A 12,368-nucleotide genomic window follows, 5' to 3' on the forward strand; every position below is an offset into this window, starting at 1 on the left:
ATCAATGGCATTTAGAAAGACGCAACACAAATTAAAACAATTTCTGACACAAAACCCACCAATATATCAAGTGGACATCAAAGTGCATCTATAAACAATTTCTATCTCAAAAATTATTTATTAGGATCAACACAGTGAACAATATTTAAATATATTTTTTCCATACTGCTTAACTGATATTGTTGACAAACGAAGTTTCATCCAGTTAATCACTGAACGATACATTTCTTCTGTAATCAAAGAAATAACTGCTATGTAGTGGACCATCTGGAATTGTTGCCAAATGATGATATGGTTTATTTAAAAAACCCTTTTACTTCATACACAGGCACAAAGAGGGGGGCAGAAGGCACTTTGATCTAGCTGGGGAAGGTAATCCACAACAGACCTCGGGAAAGGCACATATATCAACTGAATTTTGAACATTATCCAGTCATTATGCATAATCCCCAACAGACCTGAGGGAATATGTGTATCTTGACTGCATTTTGTACATTCTCTGGGCAATATGCACATTCTGTAGTCAGTATGCACAGTCTCCAGGAAACACTTTTTTCCTATTTCCTTTACAAAAGTGAGACCTGGTGAATGTGCACAGTGGCTGGTTGTTATGCACATTAACCACACAACATACATTCTGTTAATATATAGACACTAATGCATGTGGAAGGTCAGTAATAAGCTACAATAAGGTACATGTGGCATGAAGAACATACTTTAAACCAGGCATCCCCAAACTTCGGCCCTTCAGATGTTTTGTACTACAATTCCCATCATCCCTGAACACTGGTCCTGTTCGCTAGGGATCATTGGAGTTGTAGGCCAAAACATCTGGAGGGCCGCAGTTTGGGGATGCCTGCTTTAAACATTAAAAACTAAGAGTTTTAAAAATAATAAAGGAAAACAAACCAAGGCAAAACAAGTGTAATAAACAGTATGACAGTGTGGGGTATCTTTAAGTTTTATGGCTGTATGTTTGAAAAAAGCTGCATAAGTAATGCAGCCACTGGAAACTTCTGTTAATAAAATGTTTATGGTTCCCTACACCAGCAGAGTTTATTGCCAGGCGTTTGGGAAGATCACATTAGGTATGCAAACTTTTCTACACAAAGGGCAATGAAAACTTTATAGCATCCTTCAGTCATACATATTCTAGACTCTTCCAAGGCAGATAGATTCATTAAAACTTGCTTTTTAAAATGTCTTGTTAGTAACTAGTTAGTACATCAAACCTTGAAAGTGCTATAGAAAGAAAGAAAGAGGGTATGTGCAACAGATACTGTGTGTTTGTGTGTAAATAACTATTTGGCCAATTCTACATTAGGTTCTATAACAGGCACCCCCAAACTGTGGCCCTCCAGATGTTTTGGCCTACAACTCCCATGATCCCTAGCACTCCCAGGCTCCCACTCTTCTGCTAGATCAGGCACCCCAAACTTCGGCCCTCCAGATGTTTTGGACTACAATTCCCATCTTCCCTGACCACTGGTCCTGTTAGCTAGGGATCATGGGAGTTGTAGGCTAAAACATCTGGAGGACTGCAGTTTGGGGATGCCTGTGCTAGATGATGAAAACAGCTGGCTATTTGTTTTGATACTTCCAGTTAAGAAGAGGAGCTCATAGGCAAGCTAAACTTGTTGCCATAGGTTGAAGGAGATGACCAGTTAAATGTAAGCAGGAAACAACTCTTCTTACGTGTGGATTTTTAAGTATGGAAAATCTTGTCGTCGGGATTTTGCTTATTGGTGGCTTCCTCCCCACCTCGCCCCCCAACATGTAATTGATACAATAAGGGTACATTAGTGATGGATTTATCCACACCTCCTTCTACTTTATTAGTCTTCTGTAATGCGTCTCCCATGTTAGCCACAAACCTTTGTCGTTTAGAGGAACACTCTTGTGCTAATGCACAAAAAAGTGAGACGAGAACAAATTCTGGAAGATTACAGGGCAAACATTACAGGGTTTTTAGCAAGGAACTACAGAGTGTGTACTTATTGAACAGAGTGTGTACTTATTGAACAAAGCAATATGACTGCCCCAGTGGTCCCGAAAGTGTGATCATGATGAATGCTCAATAAAAAGAAAATCTGGAAGGGCCCTAAGTGTTTTTTTGAGCATTTATTGTTTCCTTCCACCAACAAATAAACAAATAAGAGAACTGGAGGAGGCTTTTAGGGAAAACTTGTTTTCTATGTTTTAATCAACTGCTCATTTTTACAACAGACAATTAATTCCTGTGTGACACATCAGTTTTCTGTGAAAGGAGGCAAGCAATTTCTAACCATGCCTATTTAATATTAGCAATAATACAAAAGAGTGTTTTGCAATGACTGGTGCATTAATGTGCATAAGAAATATGTGAAAAGGGCTGTTAGTGTTAATTTGAGCAAAGTAACCCCTTTATAGCTTAGATTTGAATCAAGGAGTGTCAGAATATATTCCTTGTAGCCTGTTGACTGGTTCACCCTAACAGCAACAAAAGATCAAGTCACTAACATAATAACTAGGCATAGTCAGTTACCTTGGACTATAGCTTGAAAAGGAATATGAATAGGTTACAAATTAAGTTGGGTCAGTAATTCAGTTAAGTGCAAAATTCAGTGGAATATCCTACCACTTACAGCAAGTGAAACATTATGCTGACACTGTGCTCAAACATCAGGGTGCTTTCACTCTCAACTCAACAGAGATCATTCTATCTATAGTCCTGAAAGTCACCTGCCACATCTTATAGCTCAAGAAGAAGGAATTCATTTCATTAAAAGTTGGTCTACTTTGAAGAATACTGTGTGATATGACTTCCTTTTTAAATCCTAGATTTTTGCATTCAGGTAAATACTGGATTTTAAACCTGTTGCCACACTAAAGCAATTTTAAACCTGTTGCCACACTAAAGCGATACCCAGATTATGACTTGTAGATGCAGAACACACAATTATATCATAGAGGGCAGAAGAAACCAAACCTCATTGATTTGGGATATGGCAATGGAAGTGCAGCATGTGGTCTAACACCAACTTCTTTCCTGCTGCAAAGCATCTCCTCCCATGGCGGCTCCTAACAAATCTGAATTTCAGTGCGCTTTCATGTCATTTGTCAGAGGCATTTCACAGCCCTGGCTTCGTTATACATTAAAAAAACAACCCTTATGGTAACCTACATGAGCTTTTGAAGTCCTTCTTTTTCATCCTTCTTCTCATCATGGTGCCACGTGGACTGGTAGAATAGAGACTGCGAGGTAAAGTCCCCATGTTCAGGGAACTCAGACTGTATGCGCTCATGGAGGCCGGAGAGAAGGACGAAGATACGAGTGCTGTTGAAAGAGAGGGAATCACTTGGCACCAGGGGCTTTGCAATAGGGACAGGGGAATTGCATGCCCGCTATTGGCTCTTAGAAATCTAGACCTTGCTATGGCTCACGAGAATGGCTTGTGTGCATACAGTAACAAAATCACAAACTATATTTTTAAAAAAGAGGCTGTGTAGCACATTCAGGGTCAGGTGAACCATACAAAAAAAACCTGTTTGTTATAACAAACACACCATGTGCAGTCCTATTATGATACTTCCATCCAAGTATACAATCAGCTCATAATGAATGGCACTAACGTCAACCGTTTTGTAGTTCAAAGTCAGTTGAACTCATTGTAAGTTGATCAAAATGCTTAGATAAAAGCACCACAACAGGGTTACAGACACATCTATGTGAATTAACACACATTTAACGCGGTGAGTCTAGCAATGCATTCTTTGGAAAAGGTGATTTCTGACATTGGCTTTGCATGGGAAAAGGTTGCATTCTCTTACAAGGTACTGAACTGAGTTTTGTAAACCTTTTGGGTTATCACGTATTTCCCCCCCCCCTCTTTATAAAGACCGGTTAAGTTAAGGCAGGGGAGGGGGGGAAAAGATGTCAGAAATAACCTCACATGATTGTGAGAAATCATGAGACGTTGCAAATTAATGAAAGATTTCAAAGAATGAAAATGGGGGTGGGGAGTATGAGAGGAAGTGGGTGAGATAGAGTAAAGGGTGATGATGATGATGATGATGATAATAATAATAATAATAATAATAATAATAATAATGTCAGGAGGAAAAAAAGCATGGAACATTACGAAGGCTTTTTGGAGGTGATGTTTTCTGGCATTTCAAAGCTGGCATCCTGGAATGGCCAGGGTGGTAGGTATTATAATGGTGATAGGTGAGAGTGCTGCTGTGGCTGTTGGCATAGGGATTCCATGTAAGTTGCCTGTTGCTCCTTTGAACCTTCGCTGCCCACCATGAAGGGATGAGAAGAAATAAAAAACAAACAAACAAAAAGGACCAGAGAAGAGGGAAAGGTAACTGGATTACATAAATTTAAAAAGGAATAGAAATAAAAGCAATCTGAAAAGAAAAAGGACTCTGTTGACTCCCCCGCCCCCTTGGTGGTGAGAAAATTCTAGAATTTATCCCAGGGATAGTGACCACTCATAGACCCAGAACTAATGGGTTTTGTGCCTTTTCTTTTTTTTTCTTTTAAAGCGACCAGTATTCAATCAGTTTTTAATCTGCCTCTGCCCTTAGCTGCCATGATTAAACACTTAAAAGAACCCATTTGAGTCAACATTACCAGGATGCATGATCTGCAATTAGTAATTAAGTTCTGAAAATATCCACTCATTTAAAAGAGCTTGTATATATTAAAAAAAATTAAAAATAAAACAAGGGACCCTATATCAAGGGACCATGCACTGTAATTCAGAGTGCTTTACATGTCAGTCATTTCAATTTACTGCTTTGACATTTTAATTTTACTGGCATTCATCAGTGGCACTATATTATCCTGGACAACGAACTCCCAAGCATCAGCACAAAAATTCCATTTAAGAAAAACAAAGCAGAAATCTAAAGTCATCATTTATTGTTCTGATGCGTGGTTTTCAGACTGTTTTTGCCCATTGCCACAAAGGCGCATGATTCCTGATACTAGTTAGTTTTGTGTCAGCTACACCTTAAACAATTTTTTTTAAAAAAGGGGGGGAGAACCTGTCAATTTACTACAGTCAGAAAATGATAACTGGTCTTCTTCTAATATTAACTGAAACTTGCAGCATAGCATATTCAACTCTAAGAAAAACTTCATCAGTGAATTTATGACAGAGGGTGGAGGTAATACTTTTTTCGGACCTATTGGGGCACTGCACTTGGGATAAAGCTTTAATATCTGGGCAGTAGCAAAATATACATAATACATATAACCTTATATAAAACTAATGAGAATTCTATTATGAAAAGAAATAGGTAAGAAAAGGGATAAAAAAATCTAGAGTTATAAACTAAAAATAAGTCAACTAATTAAAATGTCTTCTGCTGTAAACATGAAATATTATGTTAGAGCCAAAGGTTCCTTTCCCTTCAGTGATTTTAAAAGGAGGGATCCACCTGCTTAATTCTTCCTGCTATTTTATACTGAGGGCTTTTTACTAAGGAGATTCACATTATTTGAAGTACATGTGGGATTTGCCATACAAGGTTAAAGCATGGAGTGCTCCAGTTCAGAATTTACATGCCCTATTTCAGGATGCTATTACATTTCCACCACTGCTTCTATTTTTGCCTGCACACATCCCAAAAAGTCAATCAGCATTCTGTGCTCACTATGCACAATCAGCCCTCAATATCCTGTTTTGGGGATTTCCTCCTCAATATTTTTTGCAGCTTTGTAAATCTTGGGGTTCCCCCCAAATCTGCTCATACCTTCTTCTTGGTGTGGATTGTGCCGTTTTGGGCACATAAGAGTCCATGCTCTTAGCAGGGGTGGAGAACTCTATAGTCCCCTGAATGTTATCAGACTACAACTCCCAACACTGGCTGGAGCTGAAGGGAGTTGAATCAGACAACATCTGAAGGGCCACAGGTTCCCCAATTCCTGATATAGAGGATCAGCAAACTTTCCTGGAGATGTATTAGACCAGTGTTTCCCAACCTTTGGTCTCCAGCTGTTTCAGACTACAATTCCCATCATCCCTGACCACTGGTCTTGCTAGCTAGTGATGATGGGAGTTGTAGTCCAAAAACAGCTGGAGACCAAAGGTTGGGAAACACTGTATTAGACTTTAAAACTATCAAGCTGAGACATTACACTGGCAATTTTACAACAGGGGAGTGGAGGAAATATGATGTTTCTACAGAGCACACATAGAAAGAATGGCAAGAGAGCCCTTATATATCCTGCAGTGCAACATGACACTCTTGAAGCACTGGGGCAGCCAAACGTTCCAAATGGGGTGAGGCATGTTTTTCCCTGTGCAATGAAAGCATGGCTGCCTTGGCCTGCAGCCTTAATGGAGCATGAAGATATGTGAACCAAAGAATGCCATCGCATGTGTAACATTTTTTTTCCCTCCTGTTGAACTATCTCTTTGAGGAGCACGCCTGTACCTATTGAGAGTGGTTAGTTAGCCGTATTATGCTCTGCCCTCAAGCTCTCTCTTTATTAAGGTATTAACACATACATTATCACTGCCCTTGGCAATAAAATATGCCATTAATTTTTAACAGTGCAGCATGGATAACCCATCACTGTGTCTGCTACTGATTTAGAAAAATGTATAATTTTCCTTGAGCAAATTTAATTCTGGCTTCTTCCAGTAAACCAAGTGCATAATAATCCAATCCTGAATAGGTGTATATCGTATGAAAATAAGACTTCTTAATGCATGATGCTGAATTTAAGAAACAGGCGGCATTCTGCACCCAGAATATACAGTCATACCTTGGAAGTTGAACAGAATCTGTTCCGGAAGTCTATTCGACTTCCAGAATGTTAGAAAACCATAGCATGGCTCCTATATGCCAATCAGAAGCCACTGAAGCCCTGTCAGATGTTCAGCTTCCAAAAATAGTTCGCAGACCGGAACAGTCACTTCCAGATTTGCGGTGTTTGGGAGCCAAAATGTTCAAGAACTAAGCTGTTCGAAAACCAAGGTACTGTTTATTAATCAATTCTCTTTATAGATGAAGGTAAACAATGGGTTCTGTAGGTTGCAAAGTGCATCCCTTTTCTTTGTAGGCAACTATGAAGTTTAAGGTAAAGCAAAATCACACACACAGAGATTTTTAGAATTGTAGGAGCATAGGAATATAGCAAGCTGTCTTATACTGAGTCACTATTTGGTCCATCTGGCCTAGGATTATCCACACTATTTGATAGCTGCCAAGAGTTTCAGTTGGGGAGCCTTTTCCAGCCCAACTAGAAATACCAGGGATTAAACCTGGGCCCTTTCGCATGGAAAGCAGATGCTCTTACCACTGAGCTACGGATCTTTTTTCTCTTGCCTCACAGAAGTTAAGGGCAGATTCCCAACGGACTCTTAAAATGCATTTGATTTTAAATAAATCTTAGATTTCACCAAGTCTATCTTAAGCATTAAATTCAAAGAGTAGTTCTGAGTAAACTTGATCAGAATTTGGCTAAAGAACTTAAAAAGCAGAATTGAAATCGAGGTTTTAAGGGTAGAAGACCAAAGAAACAACAACAACAACAACAAACCCACTTAAAATTCCCATAACATCAACTTTCAAGAGTTCTGCCACAGGAAGAAACAAGGAGAAAAGGATGGCGTTAAATGTAGAACTGCAAGTCTTCCTACCGTGTTCTGGTCCTTTAAGAGCCAGCCTTGTCTGATGATGAGGAAGGATCTCTAGTTTGACATTGTCAGAAGTATTAGCCAAGAACTGTGTCGCTTCTGCCAATGTACAGTATTCCATGCTGGTGCCATCAATGGAGAGAATATGATCTCCTACATGTAATGCGCCACATCTATGGAAGAAAATGAAGCACTTCAATGTAGCACACTGTGCTCTTTCCTTGGAGTACAAGCATTCACTTCTTTTTAAACAGCTTTGAAATATACTCGGAGTCGAGAGTGAATTTCATGCTTTTTATTCAGCTCATAGTCATCAAGGAGAAGAAGAGAAGAATGGCTCTTTTCCCAAAACCATCTGCTTATATACATTATTTACACAATGGGCCTTGTGTGATTGGCTACTTCAGGGCTACACCTGTGGGCCAATCAGGTTGTGGATTGACTTCTGCCAGCAGCCTGATTGGCTGCTCCTGCAGGCCAATCAGGTTGTGGATTGACTTCTGCCAGCAGCCTGATTGGCTGCTCCTGCAGGCCAATCAGGTTGCTGGTTCACTTCCACCTGGAGTTGGATTGGGTGGCTCCTGCGGACCAATCCAACTGCTGATTATGGATCCTATTGTTCTAGGATTCGGCTCAGTACATAACAAGCTTCTTCTTTTCTTCTACTTTTTTAAAGTAGAGAAAAATTATCTGTAAAAAAAACTCGTCAAACCATTAGTGCAAATCTTTAAAACGATTGGAAGATTAGATTGCATTATTAATTAGGCTAGAGTTGCAATGATCTGCCAAAAACCAATGCAGGAAGATAGCCAAGTCATCACTCATAGGACTTGAAACAAGCAGTAGAATAAGTGGGAGCTGCTTAGCTGAAGGAGGCTACCCCCTTTTACATAGGTGCCAAAAAGTTCATAATTTAATAAGTTTTTTGAGAGTTACATAGGGCTGCCACATGCATGGTTTTTCCTGGATATGTTCTCTTTTTAAGAGGTAAAATCACCATCCGGGTGGATTTTTAAAATATTGAAAAAGGTCTATATTATTATTATTATTATTATTATTATTATTATTATTATTATTCCTTTTTTGTAGTGTCTCCTGGAGGCTGCCGGGCCTGGCATGGCTTTCCTGGGATGCAAGCAGAACCGTACTTAGTGAAGTGTTCCTGCCCCTGCTTCCTCACTCCAGTCCCTAAAGGGAAGATGGCATGCGAAGTGGCATGGAGGAAATGGGCATAAACTGGATGTATGAGTGGAAGTGTCTTTCTGTTCACACAGGACACCTTTGGATCCAAGCTACTGGGTTTCTTTGTCTTGCCCAGGCATCCCCAAACTGCGGCCCTCCAGATGTTTTGGCCTACAACTCCCATGATCCCTAGCTAACAGGACCAGTGGTCAGGGAAGATAGGAATTGTAGTCCAAAACATCTGGAGGGCCGAAGTTTGGGGATGCCTGGTCTTGCCTATACGGTAATTTCTGCTGTAATCCACAAGCTATGCAGGGCACTTCTAATTGCCCTAATTGCTTCTCAGAGTGCTAGACTTTGCTGCTTTAGTATATTGTCAGATGGAAACCAGTTGGGTTACATACCATGGCGAACTCTTCTGCAGCACTCACCTGTCTGCAATACTTGCAGATTTTATTTTGTCTATGATGATCACTTGTTTGCTACAGCACATCGAGGTAGATAGTGCAACTCCCAGAGCTGAACCAGCAGTTTTGGCCACTTCGACAAGCAGTGGCCCAGAAGCTGTTGCTACCGAATCTGTAAAAAGCAAAGGTTATCCTTAAGACGGCATCTTTCTTTCATTTTAAAGTTATTGATTAATCAATTTATCAGAACTGGCTTTCCAAAACAAAATGTTTATGTGCATTCCCCCCCCCCCCGGGTCAGAAGTTGCCGGGAAAATATTTTGGTACTCTGTGTCAGGCTGAATTTCACTTTGGAACTTGATGTCTTAAAAAAATGTTGACTTCAGCACCAGGAATGAGGGCAGGGAAGCATGAATGATATTTGCTCCACTGAGGTTTGCATTTATAGTAGTCTCAGTCTTCTTGTGTAATGCTGCAGTCAGATACCAGTTTCACTACATCTTACTGAGCAATTAGTCTTGAGGCATTAAACCTGAGGAGGTAACAATCAGCACAATCTGTGCCTTATCGCCTGTTTTGGTCTGTGCCACTTGTTCTGATCATGTTACACCCCGGTGTGCTGTTTGGGCTAGCAGCAATAAGCACACAGAATAGCACAGGATCTGAGAAGCACAGGATGCTAAATTAGCACAACTGACAGTCACAATGCCATCTGTCTGGCATCCCTAGATAGGCAGCTGTTACAAACAATTCAACTTAACGGAAGCCTACATATTATGCTATTCACACTTCCCCGCCCTCTTGCAAGCGCTTACTTAAATTAGCCAGAGACAGTTTCCTGATCAAAATTGTGCCCACTGGCTGCTATTTGTCCCTGTGGGTGTGCAGCTGTATCTCTCCCCCCCACCCCCAATGTTATCCTTGCCTGCCTTTCCCTAAAGCTGCTCTTTTAACACATAGTTCTATAATTTCAGGTAACCATATATTTCATGTAACATCTATTTGGGGCCTAAACTTTGATTGGAATTTGATTTTGAGGGTCATGGGCGCTGCCCAAAAGTGCTTCATGTCATCACTAACAACGAATGGCAGTCCTGCCCATGCCATGTCCTTGTCTGGACCCATGAACCTAAATCTAGTACCAAGTTTGCATAGAAGGGACTTGCAAGAAAGCTGAACGAAGCGAGTCTTCAGATTTCAAGTGGAGGGAGGAGGGTGAGAGTCCATACTCGGAATCTTTAATAACCCCAGAAACTGAGGGGGAAATGCTGGAGAAGGGTCTTGGGAACTAGCAGAATAGAGGCAGAGGAAGCCAACGAGGAAAAAACAGCAATGTAAGAAGGCACAATACAAGGTAAGTATATTTAAAAGACCCGAGGAGAGAGAAAAGAACGGGAGCAAATGGTGATCTGGCTGCACTCAACTAAGGAAGGAGCAAACTGAATCCTGGAAGTCCTGTACTGTATTCCAAAATGTTCCTGCCTGCCTTTGACCTCTGGGTGCAGTCAAGGCCCATTCTGCTGAGTTTTTAATGTAGGCAGGTCCGTGCAGAGGCAGAGGCAGCAGTGTCCTGGGCCTTGGAGGGTTAAGCAGGTAGGGGGCCACCACCAGGGACCGGCTGCTTCTTTGTTTGAGTTTATAACTTTATTCTAACAAGGTTCTGCCTCAGGCGTCTGACAAGCTCTGCACAGGCTTAATTGCAGGAATGGGGAAACAAATAGGAACATGGATATATTCTGCCACGCAACAAGGTTACCACTTCTGCAGGAAGGACTCCCTCCATTTGTTACATTTAGACTGAGTTAGGACTGACTACAGTGGAACCTCCATTTACGAACACCTTGGTTTGCGAATTTTTGGTTTATGAACGCCGCAGACCCATCTGGAACGGATTAATTCACTTTCCATTAGTTTCAATGGGAAAGTTCGCTTCAGTTTATGAACGCTTCAGTTTATGAACAGACTTCCGGAACCAATGACACCCATGCTTCGGGTAAAGCACGCTTCAGGTTGAGTACTCCACGAACCTGTCTGGAACGGATTAATCCACTTTCCATTACTTTCAATGGGAAAGCTCGCTTCCGTTTATAAACGCTTCGGTTTAAGTACTCCGCGGACCGTCTGGAACAGATCAATCCACTTTCCATTACTTTCAATGGGAAATTTCGCTTCAGTTTATGAACGCTTCAGTTTATGAACAGACTTCCGGAACCAATTGTGTTCATAAACCGAGGTACCAATGTATACAGATAAGTCCTGTTATAATGGTGCACCAGGAAACCCAAATCAAGTAGACCAAGTGACCAAGCACTGCCGCTGCATTAGAAAAAGCAGAAGTCAAGTACTGGAGTGCGGTCAAGGAAGCAAAACTAAATACGAGAGAGAGAGATCAGAAAACGATAATCAAGTGCATCTCCCCCGACAGAGACAGATTAGTTTATCATATGCAAGTAAAAAAGCATGAGTATGAAAAATGAACCATACAGATATGAATTATTCATGAGCAAAAGATGTTTCAGTCATTAAGATATTTACACCATGACTAAAGCACTTACACACTATGTTGATTTATCGGTTATGTAATTGCATAAGATATGCTGATGAATGTTTGCATGGAAAACACTCCTAGATTTTTATTTCGTTAACAAGCTCCCCCACTTTTGAACATTGCATCTCAATCAGGACACAAGACTTTGATTAAAGCCTCCCAGAGGAACTGAGATTACCTTCGGCATGTTAATAACAACCTTGCCTTATTCAGCTAAACAACAGGGCACTTTCCTTCCTTATCACAAACATAAGAAGGGGGGGGGAGATGTAGTTAACATCTGACTCACGCAGTGTGGCATACAGATTTGGTTTGCAAGAATCCAAACCAAATGAAGCACCCCCTAACCCTTTCAAATACTCTCAGAATATTATGTTGGTTCTCTATGTTTAAGAAGGAGGTGCCTGTCAAAACACATTTATATAAGTGATCACAGTCGAAAACAATATTTTATAAAACTATATTTAATAGATAGGATGGGGGCACAAGGAAGAGACAGCAAAGTTCCTTCAGAGCAGCTGTTACCATTGCCCATAGCAACTATTATTCTACCTGTTATTTAGAAAGCTGATGCATTTCCTACTGCTAGCATGA

At 40.6% G+C, this 12,368-nt stretch overlaps 1 protein-coding gene across 12 annotated transcripts in view; it reads right to left on the minus strand.

Annotated features, from left to right (window-relative positions):
• GRIP1 (glutamate receptor interacting protein 1) overlaps positions 1 to 12,368 on the minus strand; it is a 315,585-nt gene that overhangs the window by 31,222 nt on the left and 271,995 nt on the right. For 9 of the 12 annotated variants that reach the window (XM_088676455.1, XM_088676450.1, XM_035127909.3 and 6 more), the window contains exons 8-11: positions 9,251 to 9,398; positions 7,641 to 7,810; positions 4,122 to 4,277; positions 3,164 to 3,316 (exon numbers count right to left, since the gene is read on the minus strand). In XM_088676455.1, the coding sequence (XP_088532581.1) occupies positions 3,164 to 3,316; positions 4,122 to 4,277; positions 7,641 to 7,810; positions 9,251 to 9,398 (627 nt within the window). The remainder of the gene's footprint in view (positions 1 to 3,163; positions 3,317 to 4,121; positions 4,278 to 7,640; positions 7,811 to 9,250; positions 9,399 to 12,368) is intronic. The other 3 variants (XM_035127918.3, XM_088676453.1, XM_088676454.1) reach the window with 1 other exon arrangement.

The sequence above is a fragment of the Zootoca vivipara genome, chromosome 9 (genome assembly GCF_965207765.1).
Source record: "Zootoca vivipara chromosome 9, rZooViv2.hap1.1, whole genome shotgun sequence".
Lineage (NCBI taxonomy): Eukaryota > Metazoa > Chordata > Lepidosauria > Squamata > Lacertidae > Zootoca > Zootoca vivipara.